This window comes from Neoarius graeffei, chromosome 11 (assembly GCF_027579695.1).
Source record: "Neoarius graeffei isolate fNeoGra1 chromosome 11, fNeoGra1.pri, whole genome shotgun sequence".
Classification (NCBI taxonomy): domain Eukaryota; kingdom Metazoa; phylum Chordata; class Actinopteri; order Siluriformes; family Ariidae; genus Neoarius; species Neoarius graeffei.
The window spans coordinates 19,566,496-19,593,502 of NC_083579.1; the positions used below are offsets into that span (position 1 = coordinate 19,566,496).

The 27,007-nt window shown below is 48.0% G+C and overlaps 1 protein-coding gene across 24 annotated transcripts in view; it reads right to left on the reverse strand.

Moving 5' to 3' along the window:
• The window catches only part of gphna (gephyrin a), a 471,572-nt gene that overhangs the window by 138,705 nt on the left and 305,860 nt on the right, over positions 1 to 27,007 (reverse strand). For all 24 annotated transcript variants that reach the window (XR_009655626.1, XM_060933582.1, XM_060933586.1 and 21 more), the window contains one exon: positions 23,343 to 23,480. Coding sequence is in view for 23 of the 24 variants with exons in the window: in XM_060933582.1 (XP_060789565.1) it covers positions 23,343 to 23,480 (138 nt within the window). In the remaining variant the exon portion in view is untranslated. The remainder of the gene's footprint in view (positions 1 to 23,342; positions 23,481 to 27,007) is intronic.

A 27,007-nucleotide genomic window follows, 5' to 3' on the forward strand; every position in this document is an offset into this window, starting at 1 on the left:
GAAAAGGGCCATTAGAGTCAACGTTCCGCTATACTTTAGATAATGTAGCTCCTCTTAAAAGGAAAATGATCAGAGAGAAAAAGTTAGCACCCTGGTATAATGATGACACTCGCACTTTAAAACAGACCAGTTGAAAATTGGAACGTAAATGGCGTCAAACAAAATTGGTAGCGTTCAAATTAACGTGGAAGGAGAGCTTCCTGAAGTATAGAAAAGCTCTTAGTGCTGCTAGATCAACACATATCTCCTCCCTAATAGAAGATAACAAAAATAATCCTAGATTCCTATTTAATACTGTAGCAAAATTAACCAGGAATAAGTCCACTATAGACACATGCACACCTGCAGTATGTAGTAGCAACGACTTCATGAATTTTTTGAATGACAAAATTGAGAATATCCGACAAATTCAAACTACTAATTAAAGGTCAGACAATGTAAGTGACCCTGTAGTTAACAATATTACTATCAGATCAGCAATTAGAATGTTTTACTCCCCTTAGAGAAATTGAATTACTTTCATTAATCTTGGCATCAAAAGCCTCAACTTGTGTACTAGATCCCTTACCTACTCATCTATTCAAACAGATAATACCTGAAAGAATTGAACCACTTCTAAAAATAAATTCTTCTCTTAGGATCAACCTGACCTCAATCCTTGTCCAATTATCGGCCAATATCAAACCTCCCCTTTATCTCCAAGATCCTTGAAAAAGCTGTGGCACAGCAGTTATGCTTATATTTACATAGGAATAACATCCATGAAATGTATCAGTCAGGATTTAGACCTCATGATAGCACAGAGACAGCTCTGGTTAAAGTAGTAAACGACCTACTGTTGGCGTCTGATCAGGGCTGTGTCTCGCTGCTTGTGTTGCTTGACCTTAGTGCAGCATTTGATACCACTGATCATTCCATTCTTCTGGATAGACTAGAAAATGTTGTGCGAGTTAAGGGAACAGCCCTCTCCTGGCTCAGCTCTTATTTAACTGATTGCTATCAGTATGTTGATGTAAATGGTGATTTTTCTAGACATACTGAAGTAAAGTTTGGTGTTCCACAAGGTTCTGTCTTGGGTCCACTGCTTTTTTCTTTATATATGTTACCTCTGGGTGATATTATTCATAAACATTATATTAGTTTCCACTGTTATGCTGATGACACACAGTTGTATGTTTCTGCAAAACTATACAGAAAATATAGCCATACTGGTTTTGCAGAAGCATACAACTGAATTAGAATTGAACTGAATACAACTGAATAGAATTGAGGAATGTGTAAAGGACATTAGACACTGGATGCTTATTAACTTCCTTCTGCCTAACTCTGACAAGGCTGAAGCACTTGTACTAGGACCACATGCAGCTAGAAGTAAGTTTTCTGATTACACAGTAACTCTGGATGGTCTTTCTGTTTCTTCACGTGCAGCAGTAAAAGACCTTGGGGTGATTATTGACCCCAGTCTTTCATTCGAAACTCAGATTGATAACATTACCTGGATAGCTTTCTTTCATCTCAGAAATATTGTTAAGATAAGAAATTTAATGTCACTACATGACGCGGGAAAACTAGTTCATGCTTTTGTTACCTCCAGGTTGGATTATTGTAATGCCTTACTGTCTGGATGTTCCAATAAGTGCATAAACAAGCTCCAGTTAGCTCAAAAGGCAGTAGCAAGAGTCCTTACTAGAACTAGAAAATATGACCACATCACCCCTGTCTTATCCACACTGCACTGGCTCCCAATCAAATTTCGTATTGATTACAAAATATGACTATTGACCTTCAAAGCACTGAATGGTCTTGCACCACAGAACCCGAGCAAACTTCTGGTCCTTTATGACCCGCCACGCCTACTTAAATCAAAGGGTGCAGGCTATCTACTGGTACTTCATATAGTGAAGGCTACATCAGGGGGCAGAGCCTTTTCTTACAAAGCCCCACAGTTATGGAACAGCCTTCCAAGTAGTGTTCAGGAATCAGACACAGTCTCAGCATTTAAGTCTTGGCTGAAAACATATCTGTTAATTCAAGCCTTTTGTTAATGGTGTTTATGAGATAAAGGTGTAGATCTGGAGGGTCCTCTGACATAGTGTTTTGGTAAACTGGGATGTATGGATGCTGTCAGTCTCTCACTCGCTTGCTCACTCGAGTTTGTTGACAGTGTAGTGGCTGGCTGCTTTATGTCCCGGGGCTCCCTCATGCCTGTGTCACCTTCTGGCTCTCTCCTTTTAGTTATGCTGTTCATAGTTAGTTTTGCCAGAGTCCCTGCTTGTACTCAGCACAAAATGTACCTGTACCTACTTATTCAGGTGACACTGGGCATACCTAACAACCTGTGGTTTCTCTCTCTTCTCCCCCCCTCTCCAATCTGTCCTTCTGAGTTACATGTCAATCCTGGGATCAAGGTGCTGACCTCTTCTGCTCCTCGGACCTGCCTGATCCATCCTGATGCCCTATGTCTGGTTGGAGTCTCATCACATCGCTCCTGTGGAGGACGGCCCTATATGGACAGCTGAAAGTCACACTTGGAAGACATTCTGGACACTTACAGTAATGCTTTTGTGGCAGAGGACTACAGTTGGCTTGCTAACGTTGGGACTGCCTTTGTCATGAATAGTTTTGCACTCAAGTTTCCATTAATGAAGAGTTATAACATCAATGAAACTGACTTCATGTTAAAACTATTAATATTATAGTCATGTTGTCTGTTGTCCAGGTGAGGATCGGTTCCCTTTTGGGTCTGGTTCCTCTCGAGGTTTCTTCCTCATGTCGTCTCTGTCATGCTCCACCCCGGACGTCAACTCCGGAGATTACGGATCTCTCACGCCAGCGCCGATCCGGATCCGGGACAGGAATTCCTTTTCCCCTGAACTCACTTCCTGGTTTTCACTGCTGCTTATTTAAAGGCCATTCTCAGACTCTGTTTTTGCCAGAACGTTTCGTTTGCTACTCTAGCCGTTTCTGTGCTGCTCTTGCTCATGGTTTTTCTCTCGAGTAACTTTTCTTGTTCATGGTTTTTGCACTAAGCGTTTTTCTGGTTCATGGTTTTTGCACTAAGGTTTTTTTTCTGGTTCATGTTTTTTTGCACTAATGGTTTTTTTCTTGTTCATGGTTTTTGACACAAGCATTTTTGTCTTTGCCTGTCTCGTGTTTTTGTCAAGTTGTTTGTCTCTTTTTGCCCTTTGTTTTTTGTCCTGTCTGTTTACCTATTTGCCACACCCTTTCTTCCCTGTATTAAATCATCTTATTTATTGGATTACTGTCTGTGTTCTGTTTTTGGATCCTAACTTCACCATACCTCCACCAGCCCTAACAGTACATTCTGGCCAACATGGATCCAGCAGAACTTGCCCATCTGAGAATAGCCATCCAGCAATAAGGGACTCTCCTCAGGACCCACCAACAAGACCTACAACAAATTACCCAGAACCTTGCCACCCTGTCCAATGCACTCAACCTTCTCACCACGCAGATGCAGCGCTGTCAAGCCATGCCTACCCCTGCTCAGCTGTCTCCTACTTCAGCTCCTGCCACCGCCTTTCTCCATGAACCGAAACTTCCAGCACCTCAGCCCTACAATGAAGAACGAGGCACTTGCAGATCGTTTTTGTCTCAATATTCGTTGACTCTAGAACTGTAACCTCTTGCCTTCCCCACAGAATGCTCCCGGTTAGCATCTGCAATAACGCTCCTCACTGGCAAGGCCAGAGAGTGGGGAACTGCAGTCTGGGATGCCAATGCACCCTTTTGTTCCAGTTTCAAGGATTTCTCTGAGGAGATGAGGCAAACTTTTGACCGCTCTCTGTTTGGCCGGGAGGCGGCCAGAGAGCTCATGGAGCTGTGGCAGGGGTCCCGGTCTACCTTGGATTACGCCATCGAGTTCCAGACGTTGGCGGTTTTGTGCGGTTGGAACGAGAATGCCCAGATCGACGCATTCCTGCACGGCTTGTCTGATGCCATCAAGGACGAGTTGGTATCGCGGGAACTGCTGTCAGACCTCTCCAGCCTCATGGACCTTGCCAAATGCATCAATGCTCGGATCCAGAAATGGAGGAGAGAGAAGAACTGCCCCAGATTCACCTCCTCTCCACCTCCCACTGCGTCCGTCAAACCCATGCAGGTAGACCGGGCTCGGGTGTCAGTGGAGGAACGACATCGCTGGCGGAGCATGGGGGCCTGCTTCTACTGCGGTCAGCTGGGACACATCTGCTGAGCCTGCCCGCTAAAAGGACGAGCCCACCAGGGAATCAAGGGGCCCTGGTGGGCAATGCTCGGAACCAGTCCCCCGCTAATCGTCCATTACTCCCTGCCATCATTATCCGTGACAACCAGCATCACCACCTCCAGGCCCTTGTCGAGTCAGGGGCGGACAGGAATCTGATCTGCTCCGCCACTGCCAAGCACCTGGGAATCCCGCTACTTGCTCTTAACGTCCCTCTCACTGTCCTGACACTCAATGGCACTGGCTTGACCAGCATCACCCACCTTCCCGCACTGCTCACCCTAAGGATTTCTGGTAACCACTCAGTAACCATCCAGCTTCACGTCATGAACAACCCCCACATACCCATCGTTCTAGGATTACCATGGTTAATGCAGTACAACCCCCACCTTAACTGGGGTGACAGCACCATCCTAGGCTGGAGCCAGTCCTGCCTAGCTTCCTGTCTGAACTCTGCTCTGCCTCCCGCCAAACCACCGCAGCCTTCAGCCAGCGAGTTCCCTGACCTCTCTCATGTGCCTTTGGAATATCTGGGTCTCAAACTTGTTTTCAGCAAGACCCGAGCAGTGTCCCTCCCTCCTCACAGACCCTATGACTATCAACCTATCAACCTCCTACCTGGGACAGCGCCACCCAAAGGACGACTCTACTCTCCTGTTGAAAGGCAAGCCATGGAGAAGTACATCTCTGAATCTTTGGCAGCTGGGATCATCCGTCCTTCCTCTTCCCCAGCAGGGGTGGGATTCTTCTTCGTGGAAAAGGACAAGTCGTTCTGTCCCTGCATTGACTATTGGGGTCTCAACGCTATCATGGTCAAGAACCGCTACCCACTACTGCTCATGACCATGGCCTTTGAACTACTCCAGGGAGCCAAGGTATTCACCAAGCTAGATCTACGCAATGCATACCATCTCATCAGGATCAGGGAGGGGGACGAGTGGAAGACAGCCTTTAACACCACCACTGGTCACTACGAGTACCTCGTGGTCCCTTTCGGTCTGACCAACGCACGCGTAGTCTTCCAGGCACTCGTTAACGACGTCTTAAGGGACTTCCTAAACATCTTTGTTTTTGTGTACCTGGATGACATCCTGATCTTCTCCCGCTCCCTGGAGGAACATCAGGGTCACATCCGGCAGGTCCTCCAGCACCTACTAGAGAACAAGTTGTTCGTCAAGGCAGAAAAAAGCGAATTTCACCAGAGCTCTGTCTCATTTCTGGGATTTATCATCTCCCCGGCAAGGATCCAGATGGACCCCCTCAAGGTCCAGGCAGTTGCCAATTGGCCGACCCTATCTTCGAGACAAGAGCTCCAGCGCTTCCTAGGATTTGCCAACTTGTACAGGCGCTTCATTCGCAACTTCAGCACGGTGGCCAGACCTCTTTCAGCCCTGACCTCGACCAAGACCCAATTCAAGTGGGGGGAGGAAGCAGAGAACGCCTTTTCCATGCTCAAGCACAGGTTTACCATAGCACCCATTCTCACCATACCCGATCCTACCAAGCAGTTTATTGTCGAGGTCGACGCTTCTGAGTCAGGAGTCGGAGCTATACTATCCCAGAGGGCCAGTGATGACAAGGTCCACTCATGCTCCTCCTCCTCCCGCCGGCTATCCCCAGCCGAATGGAATTACGGCATCAGTGACCGAGAACGACTGGCTGTTAAACTAGCCTTGAAGGAATGGAGGCACTGGCTAAAGGGGTCGGAGCTCCCCTTCCTAGTCTGAACCAACCATAAGAATCTGGAATACCTCAAGTCCGCCAAACGCCTGAATTCCCGTCAAGCCCGTTGGTCTCTCTTCTTCTCCCGGTTCCCCAGTGACCGCGCCCTTTAAAAGGAGAGAGAGGGCAGAGAAAGGGAGCTCTCCCCCCAACCTGGACGCTTGTGTGCATGTGTGAGAGTGAATAGAAAAGCTGAAAAGCTAAATAAGAGTTTTTGAGAACTCAGTTCTGGCCTGCCGTGCTTCTGTGCTCCACCCACTTAGAACCCTTGCTACAGTGGTGCCGAAACCTGAGACTCAGAGTACGGAAGAGAACAGCCCCAAGGAGTTCTCCCCCTTCAAGGACCTAGTCCATGCCCTCGCCATGGCCCAACAGAGCCAGCACCAGGCGCTGGTCGCCCTCCGGAAGGAGCAAGAACAACGGTTCAAAGCCCTGGTGCTGGTGCAGCAGGAAGATCGCCAGGCATTCCGACACCTACTTGCGTCAGCGGGGTCCACCATCACCACCAGCATGGACCCTCCCCACCTCACCCTAACGAAGATGGGTTCCTCGCTCTTTTTGAGCAGGCAGCAGAGGCGTGGGGTTGGCCGGTGGAGCAGCGTGCGGCGCGCCTCCTCCCCCTGCTAATGGGCGAGGTGCAGCGGGCCGCGCTACAGCTCCCTGCTGACAGCCAGCTGGTCTACACTGACCTCCGCAGGGCCGTCCTCCAACATGTGGGGCACACACCAGAACAGCAGCGGCAGCGCTTCCACGCGCTGTGCTTGGAGAAGGTCGGCCGGCCGTTCGCGTTTGGCCAGCAGCTCCGGGATGCCTGCTGCCGGTGGCTGAGGGCCGACAACCGTGATGCTGAGGGAATCATAGACCTGGTGGCACTGGAACAATTTGTCGCCCGACTTCTGGGAGGAACCGCGGAGTGAGTCCAGTGCCATCGCCCAGCGTCGCTGGATCAGGCCATCGAGCTGGCGGAGGACCATATGGCGGCTGTTCTGGCAGCAGGACAGCATGTCTCCTCTTCTCTCCTCTCTTCTCTCTTTCCCTCTCCCCCGTTCCTCGTCCTCACCCCATTCCCCCACCGCGGAGGCGGGAGCCGGCTCCACCCCAGCCAGCCCGCCGCACCCGCGGTACCCTACTGTTTCCAACTTCCATGTCTGTGTCTTCCCCCCCTCAGGTGAGTGAGCTCCGAAACACCGGTGCAGAGGGAGAGCCTGGGCCAGTATGCTGGTGCTGCGGGGAGCCGGGACACCTCCAGCATCAGTGCTCAACAATGGAGGTGGGCGCGGTGGTCCGGATCCCTGACGCGCCAGAGACCGCCCTCAATCGAGCCGGAGCATATCGCATACCGGTGAGTATCCAAGGGGATACGTATCAGGCTTTGGTGGACTCCGGCTGTAATCAGACCTCAATCCACCAAAGCCTGGTGCAAGACGAGGCATTGGGGAGAGCACAATTGGTGAAGGTGTTGTGTGTGCATGGGGATGTTCACAACTACCCTTTAGTGTCGGTCCACATTCTATTTTGAAGGGAGAAATTTAGAGTAAAGGCGGCAGTTAATCCTCGCCTCACCCACTCAATAATTTTGGGGACTGATTGGCCGGGATTTGGGGAATTAATGACTCATTTAGTGAAGAGTGGGTCCTGCCATAGTTTAGCGGGGGGAGGTCCCGGTGTGGCATTGGCAGGAGCAGCTGTCACAGAGCTGTCTACATCATCACCGCATCAGAGTGAGGAGCAGCAGGCTCCTCCTCCCTCTCTCGGGGAATCCCTCACGGATTTCCTGTTAGAGCAGTCGCGAGACGAGACTCTGCGGCATGCGTTTGACCAAGCGAGAGTAATCGATGGTCAAATGCTCCAGCCAACCGCCACACTGTCCTTCCCTTATTTCTCCATTATGAAAGATAAATTATACCGAGTGACGCAGGACACTCAGACTAAAGAACCGATAACTCAGCTTTTGATCCCAACGAGCCGCCGGGAACTTGTATTCCAGTCGGCTCACTTTAATCCCATGGCCGGACACTTGGGCCAGGATAAGACACTAGCCCGGTTCTACTGGCCAGGGATTCGCGGCGATGTCTGTAGGTGGTGTACGGCATGCCGCGAATGCCAGTTAGTAAATCCAGCGGCCATTCCAAAAGCGCCTTTGCGCCCTCTGCCATTAATTGAGACCCTGTTCGAAAGAATTGGGCTGGATCTCATCGGGCCATTAGATCAGTCAACATGAGGGTATCGCTTTATTTTAGTTCTGGTGGACTATGCAACGCGATACCCGGAAGCAGTGCCTCTTCGCAACATATCAGCACGCAGTATTGCAGAAGCACTCTTCCGCCTCATCTCCTGAGTCGGAATCCCCAAAGAGATTCTGACTGATCAAGGCACTACGTTTATGTCACGCACACTGCGCGAACTGGATGGGTTACTGGGAATTAAGCCTATCCGCACCAGCATTTATCACCCACAAACGGATGGCTTAGTCAAACGGTTCAATCGCACCCTCAAAAACATAATAAAAAAATTTGTAAGCAAGGACGCACACAATTGGGATAAATGTCTCGAGCCCCTGTTATTCGCAGTGCGAGAGGTCCCACAAGCCTCCACGGGGTTCTCCCTGTTCGAATTATTATATGGGCGTAAGCCGCGTGGCATTCTAGATGTGCTGCGTGAAAATTGAGAGGAGGGACCTTCAACAAGTAAAAATTAAATTCAGTACGTTATCGACCTGTGCGCCAATCCCCACACCCTCAAGCACTTAACCCAGGAGAATTTGCATCAGGCCCAAGACCGTCAAGTCCGTCTATACGACAGGGGCACGTGCCTTAGGGAGTTCACACTGGGAGATAAAGTATTCGTGTTGTTGCCCACATCGAGCTCCAAATTGATCGCCAGGTGGCAAGGACCCTTTGAGGTCACACGGTGAGTCGGGGACGTCGACTATGAGGTGAGGCGAACGGACAGGGGTGGGGCGTTACAGATTTACCACCTCAATCTGTTAAAACACACTGTTTCGCTGACACCAGCTCGTCACACTTCCTTTCGGGCTGTTTGGGGCACCCGCTACGTTTCAGCGGCTTATGGATAGGGTCCTCCGCCCCCTCGCCACCTACACGGCCACATACTTGGACGATATAATTATTTATAGTAATGACTGGCCGCGGCACTTAGACCACCTAAGGGCCGTCCTTAGGTCGCTGAGGCGAGCGGGTCTCGCAGCCAACCCAAAGAAGTGTGCGACTGGGCGGGTGGAAGTACGGTATCTGGGCTTCCACTTGGGCAATGGGCAGGTGCATCCCCAAATCAATAAGACAGCAGCGATTGCGGCCTGCCCAAGGCCCAAGACCAAAAAGGGGGTGAGACAGTTCCTGGGGCTGGCTTGCTACTATCGTAGGTTTATACCTAATTATTCGGATGTCACCAGCCCGCTGACTGATCTCACTAAAAAGGAGGCATCAGATCCGGTCCAGTGGATGGAGCAATGCCAGCAGGCTTTCTCTGAGGTAAAGGCTGCATTGTGTGGGGGGCCACTGTTACACTCCCCTGACTTTTCTCCCCCCTTTGTTTTGCAGACGGACGCGTCGGACAGTGGGCTGGGGGTTGTTCTGTCCCAGGAGGGGGAGGACTGTCCAGTGCTGTACATCAGCCGGAAGCTGTCGGTGCGCGAGGGCAGGTATAGCACAATAGAAAAGGAATGCCTCGCCATCAAGTGGGTGGTCCTTGCCCTCCACTACTACCTGCTGGGGCGCCCTTTCACCCTCTGTTCGGACCACGCACCCCTGCAGTGGCTCCGCCGCATGAAGGATGCCAATGCGCAGATCACCCGTTGGTATCTGGCACTCCAGCCGTTTAAGTTCGAGGTGGTCCACAGGCCGGGGGTGCAGATGGTTGTGGTGGATTTCCTCTACCGTCGGGGGGGGGGGGGGGGGGGGAGTCAGCTGCAGGCCTGATGGCTCCCTGGCCTGAGTTGGGCAGTGGGGGTATGTGGCAGCGGGGGCGTGGCCAAGCATCGGTCTGTGAATGGAGGGCAGAGTCAGGGAAGGTAAGTGGCAGAATCACTGCACCTGACGTGAATTAACCTGTTTGTGTGTCTCCCCTAGTGACCACGCCCTTTAAAAGGAGAGAGAGGGCAGAGAAAGGGAGCTCTCCCCCTAACCTGGACACTTGTGTGCGTGTGAGAGAGTGAATAGAAAAGCTGAAAAGCTAAATAAGAGTTTTTGAGAACTCAGTTCTGGCCTGCCGTGCTTCTGTGCTCCACCCACTTAGAACCCTTGCTACACTATCCTCATCTCATTAGCTCTAGCCGCTTTATCCTGTTCTACAGGGTCGCAGGCAAGCTGGAGCCTATCCCAGCTGACTACGGGCGAAAGGCGGGGTACACCCTGGACAAGTCGCCAGGTCATCGCAGGGCTGACACATAGACACAGACAACCATTCACACTCACACCTACGGTCAATTTAGAGTCACCAGTTAACCTAACCTGCATGTCTTTGGACTGTGGGGGAAACCAGAGCACCCGGAGGAAAACCACGCGGACACGGGGAGAACATGCAAACTCCGCACAAAAAGGCCCTCGCCGGCCACGGGGCTCGAACCCGGACCTTCTTGCTGTGAGGCGACAGCACTAACCACTACACCACCGTGCCGCCCGCTACACTATTCTATTACATATTATTATTTTTTGCTATGTTCTCTTCTGTTCTCTGACCATGCATTCTATTCTCGATGTTTGATCTTAATATTTTGTCATATTCTATTCTCTCCTAAGTTATGCTATTCTATCCTATTCTAGTCTCTATTTCTATCCATAATGCATAATACTGTCATTCCTAGTCTTGGGTATGACTTGAAACTGCAACTGATGGTGAGTCTCAGGTCTGGGAGAACTTGCGTATTGGGGAAAGTGGAGTTACCCCGAAATCACCATTGCTCCCTGGTCCACTCTGACCTGGAGTGGTAGCACCTGCCTGGGTTCCAGCTCGGGGTTAAATAGTACATCACCAAAAAGGTGCTGGCAGCAGGGCACTTTTTGGTGCAATGTGGCAAATGAACCCAACAGGGTCAATGGCACACCACCAGATGGCATGCGGAAGAGCCACTCAAATAGCCAACGGATGGCATCACTCAGCAAGTCAGTTGTCACTGCAGGGCAACTTCCATACCTGTCAGGTCGGTGGCACTTTTTGTGCACCACTTGGTATCAGGTCTGGAGATCCACAGAAACAACACGATAGGGGCACAAACTCGTTTGTCTTACCTTACTATGCAAGACGCTTCATTAGGAGGGGAGCATAAGAAAGCCCTGTGGCGATGGAGTAAATGCGATGGCAGCAGGTCTGAGAAACTGGAAGTTGCTAGCAGGAATTTTAAACCGAATTAAAAATCTCAGATGATGTACTTCCACAAAGTCACTGCAGTTTCAGGGCTGGCAGATCTACCTCAGATATGATCTTTACGTTGAGACAACTTCAAGAGAAAGCCATCGAGCAACGTCAACCTCTTTACGTGGTTTTTGTAGACATCTCAAAGGCCTTTGTTGTTTGCGACAAGTCCTTTTTTTTTCCCGTGAGTGTTGGCGTTAATTACTAATCTTTTTGAAAAAAATTTTCTACAAATAATTTTCCAGTATCATCTTCATTTTTATTGTACTGTCGCTTTCCTTTTTGTACTTTCCACTTTCGCTTTCCTTTTTCTTTTTTCGGAAGGATGCCAAGATTGAAGCTTTCTTTTTCTTTTTTTTCCTCCTCCTGCGTAAAGACCACAAGTGGAGGCCATCCACATCGGATCTGTTTTAATATCGACAGATCTTTGATTAAGGTACGTGAATCCTTTCATCATGGCACACCTTCAGCCTGTTCAGTGTGCTGAGTGCAGGATGTTTAGTCATTCTTCCTCCGTCGCTAGCGAAAGCTTTATTTGTGATAAGTGCAGATAAGTTAGCTTTCTGACAAAGAAGATTACAGTGCTAGAAGCGTGTGTCCAGGCTTTAGAGAAGGTCAGTGAGCGTGAGAACAGTGTAGTTTCTGTAGAAGAAAGTCTGGATGCCCTAGGTGGAGTTAATAATCTCCCAACTCCGGCATTAGAGCCCTTACAGCAGGACGAATGGGTGATGGCTCGGCGGCATAAGTGTAGAGCCAAAGCTACCGCTGAGGCTCGCCCACGGGAGTACCACTCCTCTCTGCTTCACGTGTCGAACAGGTTTGCTCTCCTTAGTGATGCACCCACTAAGAAACCTGAAAGAGCTCAGGTTATAGGGGACTCTATCATACAGCATGTGAAATTAGCTCAGCCTTTAGGAGCACCAGCAGCTTTAGTCAGGTGTATACCGGGAGCCAGGGTGCCGGACATAGCAGGTAATCTTAGGGTCCTAGGCAAGCACAGGTTCTCAAAGATAGTTATCCATGCAGGAGCTAATGATATACGCCTTCGTCAGTCTGAGGTTACTAAGAGTAACTTTGTAGAGGTGTTTAAAATAGCGAAGGCAATGTCCGATGCTGTAGTATGCTCTGGCCCCATCCCAATGCAGCATGGTGATATACGGTAGCTTACAGCAGGTTATGGTCACTGAACTGCTGGCTGTCCAGGTGCTGCTCTGAAAACAGTGTGGGCTTTATAAATAATTGGGCTAATTTTGAGGGCACTGCTGGCCTGTTAGGGCAGGACAGTATCCATCCCACTCGGGAAGGTGCTGCTCTCATTTCCTGCAGCAGAGGTCATCGTCTCAGAACAGGCCTAGTTAATTTCTGACAATCCAGAGTCAAGGCCAGGGAGCAGACCAACAGGCTAAACCGACTGTCTGCTAGCTGCACAGAGTCGTCACTCAGGGTCCACTACATTGAGACTGTGTCTGTCCTCCGAGCTAAACAAAAAGGTAGAAATATTCAGAGTTTGTTCCAGTAACCTAATCAATATAAAATTAGAACATACTGACTGTACAGCTACTGCCAGCACCTTTGATCAAAAGGTGGGGCTATTAAATATTAGATCTCTTACATCTAAAGCACTAATGGTTAATGAACTCATTACTGATCAGAAGTTTAATGTACTTTGTTTAACTGAAACATGGATTAAGCCAAATGAATATATAGCATTAAATGAAGCGAGTCCTCCTGGATACAGTTATATACTGTACACCAGCCTCGTCTAACTGGCAGAGGAGGAGGCGTTGTGGTTATTTATAATGATTATCTAGGTGTAACACACAAACCTGGTTATAAATTTAATACATTTGAAGTTCTTCATACTCGTAATGTATGTAGCCTTGAAAAATAAGTCTACCCAGTTAATTCCATTACTTATTATTTACAGGCCCCCGGGGCCATATTCTGAGTTTCTTTCTGAATTTGCAGATTTTATCTCAGATCTGGTTATTTCTTTAGACAAAGTTTTAGTTGTCAGAGATTTTAAAATTCACTTCAATAACCCAGAAGACCCTTTAAAAACAGCGTTTGTGTCCATTTTAGATTCAGTAGGGATTAATCAGAATGTCATAGGACCGACACACCCTAATGGTGGTCACACCCTCGATCTAAGCCTAACATTCGGGTTAAAAGTAGACAATATAGTCATACTTCCACAGTCTGAAGTTCTCAGATCATTATCTCATCTCATTCAAACTATGAGTAATAATATATGCACTGTATTAAACGTACATTCGCGTCAACTACTGCACAGAGCTTTATAAATGATCTCCCAGAGTTATCAACTTTGATTGGGTCACTGCCAGCCCCTGCAGAACTTGATCAGGCAACTGAATGCTTAGAGTCAACATTCCACCATACCTGAGATAATGTAGCTCCTCTTAAAAGGAAAATGATCAGAGACAAAAAAAAGCACCCTGGTATAATGATGACACTCGCACATTAAAACAGACCACTCGAAAATTGGAACGTAAATGGCGTCAAACAAAATTGGTAGTGTTCAAATTAGTGTGGAAGGAGAGCTTCCTGAAGTATAGAAAAGCTCTTAGTGCTGCGAGATCAACATATCTCTCCTCCCTAATAGAAGATAACAAAAATAATCCTAGATTCCTATTTAATACTGTAGCAAAATTAACCAGGAATAAGTCCACTATAGACACATGCACACCTGCAGTACGTAGTACCAACGATTTCATAAATTTTTTTTAATGACAAAATTGAGAATATCCGACAAAAAATTCAAACTACTAATTTAAGGTCAGACAATGTAAGTGACCCTGTAGTTAACAATATAACTGTATCAGATCATCAATTAGAATGTTTTACTTCCCTAAAAGAAACTGAATTACTTTCATTAATCTCGGCATCAAAAGCCTCAACTTGCGTACTAGATCCCTTACCTACACGTCTATTCAAACAGATAATACCTGAAGTAATTGAACCGCTTCTAAAATAATAAATTCTTCTCTTACAATTGGCTATGTACTCAAATCCTTTAAACTAGCAGTTATCTGCTTAAAAACCTGACCTTGATCCCTGTCAGTTGTCCAATTATCAGCCAATATCAAACCTCTCCTTTCTCTCCAAGATCCTTGAAAAAGCTGTGGCACAGCAGTTATTTACATATGAATAACATCCATGAAATGTATCAGTGAGGATTTAGACCCAATCATTGCACAGAGACAGTAAATGACCTACTGTTGGCATCTGATCAGGGCTGTCTCGCTACTTGTGTTGCTTGACCTTAGTGCAGCATTTGAAACCATTGATCATTCCATTCTTCTGGATAGACTAGAAAATGTTGTTGGAGTTAAGGGAACGGCCCTCTCCTGGCTCAGCTCTTATTTAACTGATCGTTATCAGTATGTTGACATAAATGGTGATATTTCTAGATGTACTGAGGTAAAGTTTGGTGTTCCACAAGGTTCTGTCTTGGGTCCACTGCTTTTTTCTCTATATATGTTACCTCTGGGTGATATTATTCATAAACATTGTATTAGTTTCCACTGTTATGCTAATGACACACAGTTGTATGTTTCTGCAAAACCTGATGAGAGACACCAGTTTAATAGAATTGAGGAATGTGTAAAGGACATTAGACACTGGATGCTTATTAATTTCCTTCTGCTTAATTCTGACAAGACTGAAGTACTTGTACTAGGACCACATGCAGCAAGAAGCAAGTTTTCTGATTACACAGTAACTCTGGATGGCCTTTCTGTTTCTTCACGTGCAGTAGTAAAAGACCTCGGAGTGATTACTGACCCCAGTCTTTCATTCGAAACTCACATTGATAACATTACCCGGATAGCTTTCTTTCATCTCAGAAATATTGCTAAGATAAGAAATTTAATGTCGCTACATGACACGGAAAAACTAGTTCATGCTTTCGTTACCTCCAGGTTGGATTATTGTAATGCCTTACTGTCTGGATGTTCCAATAAGTGTATAAACAGGCTCCAGTTAGTTCAAAATGCAGCAGCAAGACGAGAACTAGAGAATATGACCACATCACCCCTGTCTTATCCACACTGCATTGGCTCCCAATCAAATTTCGTATTGATTATAAAATACTACTATTGACCTTTTAAAGCACTGAATGGTCTCGCACCACAGTACCTGAGTGAACTTCTGCTCCTCTATGACCTGCCAGACCTACTTGGATCAAAAGGTGTAGGCTATCTGCTGGTACAAAATAGTGAAGGCTACATCAGGGGGCAGAGCCTTTTCTTACAAAGCCCCACAGTTATGGAACAGCCTTCCAAGAAGTGTTCAGGAATCAGATACAGTCTCAGCATTTAAGTCTAGGCTGAAAACATATCTGTTTATTCAAGCCTTTTGTTAATGGTGTTTGAGGTAAAGGTGTAGATCTGGAGGGTCCTCAGACAGAGTGTTTTGGTAAACTGGGATATATGGATGCTGTCAGTCCCCACTCGCTTGCTCACTCGAGTTTGTTGACGGTTGTGGCAGTGGGGGCGTGGTCAATCGTTGGTCTGTGACCGGAGGGCAGAGTTAGGGAAGGTAAGTGGCAGAATCACTACACCTGATGTGAATTAACCTGTGTTTGTGTGTCTTCCTAGCAACCACGCCCTATATAAGGAGAGAGAGGGCAGAGGAAGGGTGCTCTCTCCCGAACCAGATGTCTTGTGTGTATGCGTGTGGCTGGGAGAGTGTACGTGTGTCACTGAAAAGTGCAAAAATAAAGAGTTTTTGGAACTCAGTTCTGGCCTGCCGTCCTGTGCTTCACCCACCTGCTCTGAAGTCTACAGTGGTGCCGAAACCTGGGGGCTGAGCACAGAAGAGAACAGGCCCATGGAGTCCTTCCCCTTCGCAGACCTGATCCACGCCCTCACCATGGCCCAACAGAGCCAGCACCAGGCGCTGCTCGCCCTCCGAAAGGAGCAAGAGCAACGGTTCGAGGCCCTGGTGCTGGCGCAACAGGAAGATCGTCAGGCATTCCGGCACCTCCTCGCGTCGGTGGGGTTCACTATCTCCACCGCTGCGGGCCCACTCCACCTCACCCCAACGAAGATGGGCCCGCACGACGACCCCGAGGCCTTCCTCACGCTATTTGAACAAGCAGCAGAAGCCTCGAGGTGGCCGGTGGAACAGCGTGCAGCGCGCCTCCTCCCCCTGCTAACAGGCGAGGCGCAGCTGGCCGTGCTACAGCTCCCCGCCGACAGCCGGCTGGTCTACGCGGACCTGCGCTGGGCCATCCTCCAGCGTGTGGGGCGCACCCCCGAACAACATCAGCGCTTCCGCGCTCTGCGCCTAGAGGAGGTCGGCCGCCCGTTCGCGTTTGGCCAGCAACTCCGGGACGCCTGCAGGCGGTGGCTGAGGGCTGACAACCGCGACGCCAAGGGAGTCGTCGACCTGGTGGCACTGGAGCAGTTCATCGCGCAACTTCCCAAAGGAATAGCAGAGTGGGTCCAGTGCCATCGCCCGGCGTCGCTGGATCAGGCCATCGAGTTGGCGGAGGATCATTTGGCGGCTGTTCCCGCAGCAGGATCACAGATCCCCTCCTCGAATCTCTCCTCTCTCTCTCTCTCCCCCTCCCCTTCTGTGTCTCGTCCTCACCCCATTCCCCCACCGCGGAGGTGGGGGCCGGCTCCCTCACAGCCGGTCCGCCGCACCTGCGGTGTCCTCCCGTTTCCCACGTCCGTGTCTGTCTCTCCCCCCTCAGGTGAGTGAGCCCCAGAGTACCGGTGCAGAGAGAAAGCCCGAGCCAGTTTGCTGGCGCTGCCGGGAGCCGGGCCACCTCCAACGGCAGTGCTCGGTGATGGAAGTGGGCGTGGTGGTTCAGATCCCCAACGCGCCAGGAGCCGCCCTTGATCAGGCCGGAGTGTATCGCATACCGGTGAGTATCCAAAGGGATTCATATCAGGCTTTGGTGGACTCTGGCTGTAATCAGACCTCAATCCACCAAAGCCTGGTGCAAGACGAGGCATTGGGTGGAGCACAGGGGGTGAAGGTGTTGTGTGTGCATGGGGATGTTCACAGCTACCCTTTAGTGTCAGTCCACATTTTTTTCAGAGGGTAAAAATTTAGAGTACAGCCGGCGGTTAATCCTCGCCTCACCCACTCGATAATTTTGGTGACTGATTGGCCGGGATTCGGGGAATTAATGAGTCATTTAGTAAAGAGTGGGTCCTGCCGTATTTCAGCAAGGGGAGGTCCCGGTGTCGCCTTGGCGGGAGCAGCTGTCACAGAGCCGTCTACGTCATCTCCGTGTCAGAGTGAGGAGCTGCCAGCTCCTCCTCCCTCTTTCGGGGAATCCCTTGCAGATTTCCCGTTAGAGCAGTCGCGAGACGAGACTCTGCGGCATGCGTTTGACCAAGTGAGTGTAATCGATGGTCAAACGCTCCAGCCAAACGCCACCCCGTCCTTCCCCTATTTTTCTATTATGAAGGATAGATTATACCGAGTGACGCAGGACACTCAACCTAAAGAACAAAATCACGCAGCTTTTGATTCCAAAAAGCCACCGGGAATTGGTATTCCAGGCGGCTCACTTTAATCCCATGGCTGGACACTTAGGGCAGGATAAAACACTAGCCCGAATAATGGCCCGGTTCTATTGACCAGGGATTCACGGCGATGTCCGTAGGTGGTGTACGGCGTGCCACGAATGCCAGTTAGTAAATCCAGCGGCCATTCCAAAAGCGCCTTTGCGCCCTCTACCATTAATCGAGACCCCGTTTGAAGGAATTGGGATGGATCTCGTCGGGCCATTAGATCGGTCAGCACGAGGGTACCGCTTTATATTAGTTCTAGTGGACTATACAACGCGATACCCGGAAGCAGTGCCTTTTCGCAGTATCTCAGCATGCAGTATTGTGGAAGAGCTCTTCCGCATTATCTCCCGAGTTGGAATCCCGAAAGAGATTCTGACTGATCAAGGCACCTCGTTTATGTCACGAACACTGAACGAACTTTATGGGTTATTAGGTATTAAGCCGATCCGCACCAGAGTTTATCACCCACAAACGGACGGTTTAGTCGAACGATTCAATCGCACCCTCAAAAATATAATTAAGAAATTCGTAAGCGAGGATGCATGTAATTGGGATAAATAGCTTGAACCCTTGTTGTTTGCAGTGGGAGAGGTCCCACAAACCTCCACGGGGTTCTCCCCGTTCTAATTGTTATATGGGCGTAAGCCGCGCGGCATTTTAGACGTGCTGCGAGAAAATTGGGAGGAGGGACCTTCACCAAGTAAAAATGTAATTCAATACGTTATTGACCTGCGCGCAAAACTCCACACACTCACGCACCTCACCCAGGAGATTTTGCAGCAGGCCCAAGAACGGCAAACCCACCTGTACGACAAGGGTACGCGCCTTAGGGAGTTCACACCGGGAGATAAAGTACTCGTACTGTTGCCCACATCGAGCTCCAAATTAATTTCCAAGTGGCAAGGACCCTTTGAGGTCACACGGCGCGTCGGGGACGTCGACTATGAGGTGAGGCGAACGGACAGGGGTGGGGCACTACAGATTTACCACCTCAATCTACTCAAACTCTGGAACGAGGATGTCCCTGTGGCATTGGTGTCAGTGGTTCCGGAGAAAGCGGAGCTGGGGCCGGAGGTTCAAAAGGGATCACTGGCATCGCGTACCTCTCCGGTCCCCTGTGGAGACCACCTCACCCTGACACAACTCGCGGAGGTCGCCCAGTTGCAGACTGAATTTGCGGACGTGTTCTTGCCCCTGCCCGGCCGCACCGACCTCATAGAGCACCACATTGAGACGCCCCCGGGGGTGGTAGTGCGTAGCCGCCCTTACAGGCTACCCCTACACAAGAAAAAAGTGGTTTGGGAAGAACTTGAGGCCATGCTCGAAATGGGCATCGTCGAGGAGTCCCACAGCCACTGGAGCAGCCCGGTGGTCTTGGTACCCAAGGCCGACGGGTCAGTCCGGTTCTGTGTAGACTATAGAAACGTCAACGCAGTGACTAAATTCGACGCGTACCCAATGCCTTGTATTGATGAGTTGCTCGATCAACTAGGCACGGGTCGCTTTTACTTGACACTGGATTTGACAAAGGGTTATTGGCAGATCCCCTTGACTCCATTATGCCGAGAAAAAACGGCATTTTCCACACCATTCGGCTTACACCAGTTGGTCACACTTTCTTTTGGGCTGTTTGGGGCGCCCGCTACGTTTCAGTGGCTGATGGATAGGGTCCTCCGCCCCCACGCCACCTATGCTGCCGCATACCTTGATGACATCATTATTTATAGTAATGACTGGCCGCGTCACCTACAACACCTGAGGGCCGTCCTTAGGTCGCTGAGGCGGGCACGTCTCACAGCCAACCCGAAGAAGTGTGTGATTGGGCGGGTGGAAGTACGGTATTCTGGGCTTCCACTTGGGCAATGAGCAGGTGCGTCCCCAAATTAACAATATTGCAGCGATTGCGGTCTGCCCAAGGCCCAAGACCAAAAAGGGGGTGAGACAGTTCCTGGGGCTGGCTGGCTATTATTGGAGGTTTATACCTACTTATTCAGACGTCACCAGCCCGCTGACTGATCTCACTAAAAAGGGGGCACCAGATCCGGTCCAGTGGACGGAGCAATGCCAGCGGGCTTTTTCTGAGGTGAAGGCTGCACTGTGTGGGGGGCCACTGTTACACTCCCCCGACTTTTCTCTCCCTTTTATATTGCAGATGGACGCATCGGACAGAGGACTGGGGGCTGTTTTGTCCCAGGAGGTGGAGGGGGAGGATCGCCCAGTGCTGTACATAAGTCGAAAGCTGTCAGTGTGTGAGGGGCGCTACAGCACAATAGAGAAGGAGTGCCTGGCCATCAAGTGGGCGGTCCTCGCCCTCCGTTACTACCTGCTGGGACGCCCTTTCACCCTCTGTTTGGACCACGCGCCCCTCCAGTGGCTCCACCGCATGAAGGATGCCAATGCGTGGATCACCCGTTGGTATCTGGCACTCCAACCCTTTAACTTCAAGGTGGTCCACAGGCCGGCGGCACAGATGGTCGTAGCGGACTTCCTCTCCCATCGGGGGGGGGGGGGGGGGGGAGTCGGCTGCGGGTCGGACGGCTGCCCGGCCTGAGTCGGGCGGCGGGGGTATGTGGCAGTGGGGGCGTGGTCAAGCGTCAGTCTGTGACTGGAGGGCAGAGTCAGGGAAGGTAAGTAGCAGAATCACTACACCTGATGTGAATTAACCTGTGTTTGTGTGTCTTCCCAGCAACCACGCCATATATAAGGAGAGAGAGGGCAGAGGCAGGGGGCTCTCTCCCGAACCAGATGTCTTACGTGTGTGTGTATGCGTGTGGCTGGGAGAGTGTACGTATGTCACTGAAAAGTGCAAAAATAGAGTTTTTGGAACTCAGTTCTGGCCTGCCGTCCTTCTGTGCTCCACCCACCCGCTCTGAAGTCTACAACGGTGTAGTGGCTGGCTGCTTTATGTCCTGGGGCTCCCTCATGCCTGTGCTACCTTCTGGCTCTCCCCTTTTAGTTATGCTGTCATAGTTAGTTGCCAGAGTCCCTGCTTGTACTCAGTGCAATATGTATACTGTTCCTACTTATTCAGGTGGCATTGGGCATACCTAACAACCTGTGTTTTCTCTCTCTCCCCCCCCCCCCAAAATCTGTCCCCTCTGAGTTAGATGTTGGTCCTGGGATCGAGATGCTGACCTCTTCTGCTCCTCGGACCTGCCTGATCCATCTTGGTGCCCTGTGTCTGGTTGGAGTCTCATCGCATCACTCCTGTGGAGGACGGCCCCATGAGGACAGTTGAAAGTCACACTTGGAGGATGCTCTAGACTTTTACAGTAATGCTTTTATGGCTGAGAACTACAGTTGACTTGCTAACTTTAGGACTGCAGTTGTCATGAACAGTTTTGCACTCAAGCTTCCATCAATGAAGAGTTTATAACATCAACAAAACTGACTTCTTGTTAAAACTGTTAATATTACAGTCATGCTGTCTGTTGTTGCCCAAATGAGGATGGGGTTCCCTTTTGAGTCTGGGGTTCCCTTTTGAGTCTGGTTCCTCTCGAGGTTTCTTCCTCATGTCGTCTGAGGGAGTTTTTCCTTGCCACCGTCGCCACAGGCTTGCTCATTGGGAATAGATTAGGGATAAAATTTGCTCATGTTTTAAGTCGTTCAAATTGTCTAAAGCTGCTTTGCGACAATGTTTATTGTTAAAAGCGCTATACAAATAAACTTTACTTGACTTTGACACTGTTGATGAGAGACGCTTTGGAAGATAGTAGAAGTGTATGGATGCCTGGAAAGACTGATATGGCTCATTAAACTCTTCCATGAGAACATGTCTGGGAAGGTTTCAATCAGAGAAGACATTACTGAAGCTTTTCCTGTCAGTCATGATGTCAAACAGGGATGCATTCTTGCCCCAACATTATTTATACTCTACCTTCCAACAGTCCTAGAGACTATGGGCACTATCGAGTCTACATCAGGACTCGAGCAGAAGGCAAACTCTTCAATCCTGCCAGACTCAAGTCCTCAACCAAAACTCTGCAAATTTGCATGCAAGAACTGCTGTATGCAGACAACTCTGTATTTGTAGCAACAGATTTGGATGACAAGCAGGAAATCGTTAATCGCTTTGCAACATTTTCAACCCTTTTTGGATTGAAAATCAATACCACAAAAACAACTCCTGTATCAACCCTCACCTAAGCCACAGGCAATGTCAAACAATGTTGTTTTGGTCAATGGAACGCCTCTTAGGAGTTCTAAGAGTTTCATCTACTTAGGCAGTGCAGTTACCAACACAAACTCATCAGATTAGAGGTAGACTGCCAGATTCAAGTTGCCACCAAAGCCTTCGGTGCATTACAAAAGCAACTATGGTCTCGTCATGACATCAGGAGAACCACCAAGATGAAAGTATACAATGCCACAGTCTTACCATCTTTACACCACCGATTGCATGACGCTCTACTGTAAAGATTTCAAGAAACTGACCAGGCTGCAACTCTGAAACCTGCGTCAAATCCTCAAAATAAGATGGCAGGACAAGGTCTCTGGTGTAGAAGTCTCAGGTGAGCCAATGCAGTAAGTGTGGAAGCCCTTATCACAGCCTCCCAACTTAGTTGGGCTGGACACATCTGGTGCATGCCTGACACACAACTACCCAAAGCCATTTTCTCCAGAGAACTAAGCTGAGGAAAAAGGAAACAAGAAGGACAGAAACTGAGGGATCAAGACATTTTGAAGAAGAACATGAAGAATACCAGAATTATCAATCATACGTGGGAAAGGGATGCCTCGGATAAAGCAACATGGCGAAGCATAGTTAAAAGTTCAGTGTCCGCAATTGAAAACAAGCATCAAAGGGAGTATATGAGAGCTCACAAAACCAGACATTCCATAGCAGCTCAAGCAGGCCATTCATGCTGCCATGGTGGACAACTCTATCGCTCTAGTGCGGGCCTCGTGGCCCATCTGCGTTTCTGCTTATCCTAATGAAGCAGTCATTATCGCTAGTGATGGACAGCCAATGACAAGACACACACACACACACACACACACACACACACACACGAGAGAGAGAGAGAGAGAGAGAGACAGAGAGAGAGAGGCAGACTTGTTCAGTTTGGGTCCCTGATACACTGCTTTCAAAAACTCCTCTTGTCATTTCTGATGTCCCACCCCTATAAAACACCTGAAACATTCCTAGCAAACACTAAACTGACAATGATGAGCTTTGCGGTCCACTCAACCAACACTCTACTCCAATGTCACTAGAGTAGCACTAGTGGGGGGTCAACCAGTCTACAAACAATAGAAAAGCTGCCACTTCTGCCTGTACTATCCCTGGTCAGTGTGATCCCTGCCTCAACACAGTCTGCAGATTGTGTAAACATCCAAAGGAAAAAAAAAAAAAAAAACTTTCCTTCTCTCAAGATTTGCAGCTGCTTATCTCTCACTTTGTGTCAGAACCTAGCATTGAAAACAACATAATCCAACAGTCTGTAACTCTGGGCTCCGATGTACTTAACCTCTATAGTTGATGATCTCAGTACCAAGAACAGGAGTCATCTCCAACACAGTGATGAAGGCCTTGTCCATGGAGGTAAGGGGGAAAGGGGACATGCGGTGTCTTCGTGCCACCTTTGTGATGTCTACTGCGCTATGACCTGAGAGAGGAACACAAATATGGAGTAGGTACATAGACATAATCAGGGGTGCACAGATATTGCAAATTCAGATTTTTCAAATCACAAACTTTCATAAGCATTAAATTATCTTAAAAACGTGTAGTTGCCATTGAGTTGGGCAGGATGTTTACTGAAAAACCTCTAGTACCTTTGTTAGCTTATAACTGCTTGCTAGTAACTTAGAGTTCAAGCACGAAGCAATTTATTTATGCTGTGTTGTATGTCTTATATCATTTGGTAGATGCCTTTATATGCCCTTTTCCAGAGTGACATACAAAAGTGACTTAAACTCTCCATCAATAAATACATCCCAATACTGGTTCACTAGGTCACAAATCAAGAGTACGATCAGCCTAAAAACCTTGTTTGGGAGGTAATAGTCTGCCAACCTATAAATACAAATATGAAAAATAAAGCAATATGATAAGCATAACACATGCAGTTAACGTCTCTAATTTGGAAATTCTGACCATAGATCCTTCAAAGAAAATGCACCAGGTTAAATTTCAAATTTGACAATGAAGTAATTTCATTAACAGCTGTTGTATGTCTTTCTTTGGAAAAAGAAAGACATATACAAGCTTGAAAAAAGGACTATCTGCAGCTAGTAAATAATTTCAGCAGCAAATCATCAGATGATTCGAACGATGAAATTGGTGGTACTTTGCAAGTGCCAAGTTGGAAAGGCAGGAAAAAGGGGTCAGCAGCTATCTGCTGCTGATGCAGAAAGTGTGCCAAGCAAAACGGAACTACAACACTAACTTAGAAAGGACTCTGTTTTTAGGGAGTGCACACACACACACACGCACACACATATATCATATCATATCATTATCTCTAGCCGCTTTATCCTATGATTGGCAGCTGAGTTAGTAGTCAGAGGGCGCTATGAATTGTGGGAGGTGTAGTCCAAGGTGTTCATGTTTTGTAGCTTAGACAGGTTCAGCGGTATATATATATATATATATATATATATATATATATATATATATATATACACACACACACATTTTATATATATATATAAAATGTGTATGTGTATATATATATATATATATATATATATATATATATATATATATATATAAAATGTATGTATATATTTTATATATATATATATATATATATATATATATATATATATATATATATATATATACACACACACACACACACTTTATATATATATATATGTGTGTGTGTGTGTGTGTGTGTGTACAACCCCGATTCCAAAAAAGTTGGGACAAAGTACAAATTGTAAATAAAAACAGAATGCAATAATTTACAAATCTCAAAAACTGATATTGTATTCACAATAGAACATAGACAACATATCAAATGTCGAAAGTGAGACATTTTGAAATTTCATGCCAAATATTGGCTCATTTGAAATTTCATGACAGCAACACATCTCAAAAAAGTTGGGACAGGGGCAATAAGAGGCTGGAAAAGTTAAAGGTACAAAAAAGGAACAGCTGGAGGACCAAATTGCAACTCATTAGGTCAATTGGCAATAGGTCATTAACATGACTGGGTATAAAAAGAGCATCTTGGAGTGGCAGCGGCTCTCAGAAGTAAAGATGGGAAGAGGATCACCAATCCCCCTAATTCTGCGCCGACAAATAGTGGAGCAATATCAGAAAGGAGTTCGACAGTGTAAAATTGCAAAGAGTTTGAACATATATCATCATCTACAGTGCATAATATCATCAAAAGATTCAGAGAATCTGGAAGAATCTCTGTGCATCAGGGTCAAGGCCGGAAAACCATACTGGGTGCCTGTGATCGTCGGGCCCTTAGATGGCACTGCATCACATACAGGCATCCTTCTGTATTGGAAATCACAAAATGAGCTCAGGAATATTTCAAGAGAACATTATCTGTGAACACAATTCACCGTGCCATCCGCCGTTGCCAGCTAAAACTCTATAGTTCAAAGAAGAAGCCGTATCTAAACATGATCCAGAAGCGCAGACGTCTTCTCTGGGCCAAGGCTCATTTAAAATGGACTGTGGCAAAGTGGAAAACTGTTCTGTGGTCAGACGAATCAAAATTTGAAGTCCTTTATGGAAATCAGGGACACCGTGTCATTCGGACTAAAGAGGAGAAGGACGACCCAAGTTGTTATCAGCGCTCAGTTCAGAAGCCTGCATCTCTGATGGTATGGGGTTGCAATAGTGCATGTGGCATGGGCAGCTTACACATCTGGAAAGACACCATCAATGCTGAAAGGTATATCCAGGTTCTAGAGCAACATATACTCCCATCCAGACGACGTCTCTTTCAGGGAAGACCTTGCATTTTCCAACATGACAATGCCAAACCACATACTGCATCAATTACAGCATCATGGCTGCGTAGAAGAAGGGTCCGGGTACTGAACTGGCCAGCCTGCAGTCCAGATCTTTCACCCATAGAAAACATTTGGCGCATCATAAAACGGAAGATATGACAAAAAAGACCTAAGACAGTTGAGCAACTAGAATCCTACATTAGACAAGAATGGGTTAACATTCCTATCCCTAAATTTGAGCAAATTGTCTCCTCAGTCTCCCCAGACGTTTACAGACTGTTGTAAAGAGAAAAGGGGATGTCTCACAGTGGTATACATGGCCTTGTCCCAACTTTTTTGAGATGTATTATTGTCATGAAATTTAAAATCACCTAATTTTTCTCTTTAAATGATACATTTTCTCAGTTTAGGGGCGGCACAGTGGTGTAGTGCTTAGCGCTGTCGCCTCACAGCAAGAAGGTCCGGGTTCGAGCCCTGTGGCCGGCGAGGGCCCTTCTGTGCGGAGTTTGCATGTTCTCCCCGTGTCTGCGTGGGTTTCCTCCGGGTGCTCCGGTTTCCCCCACAGTCCAAAGACATGCAGGTTAGGTTAACTGGTGACTCTAAATTGACCATAGGTGTGAATGTGAATGGTTGTCTGTGTCTATTGCCGCTTTTCCACTACAAACGCGGCTGAGCCGTGCCGTGCCGAGTCGAGCTGAGTCGAGCTGAGCGGGGCTGTTGAAGTTGCATTTCGACTACAACCGCGCTGAACCGTGCTGGCTGGAAGTGGGTGGACACATTGGGTGGAGTTAGCGAAAGTGGGTGGACGTCACGTGATGTCGTTAAGCAGCGCACAGTGACATCAGTGACAGTGGCGGAACAAGTCAGAGCCGGGCCGGGGGCGGGGCAAATGACCGGGCCCTTTATTAAAGCTTATCATAACATCATTTTAGGCTACAAAATGTCCGCAACTGCGGTGTTTACCAATTTCAACACTACCGGGTGCAACTATATGTTATTTAGTACATCAAGTCCTTCAAACGAACATGTAACTCAGAAACAAAAAACATTAGGATACTGTACATGGCTCATAATAAAATATCAATAGCCTATACTGCGCACATTATTTGAAGGGCATACGAATGAGCGCTCAGAGTGGTGACAGGAAGAGTCAGAAATAAAAGGAGGGCGGTGCAAACCTCACTGAATGCACTGTGTTTACCAATTTCAACAC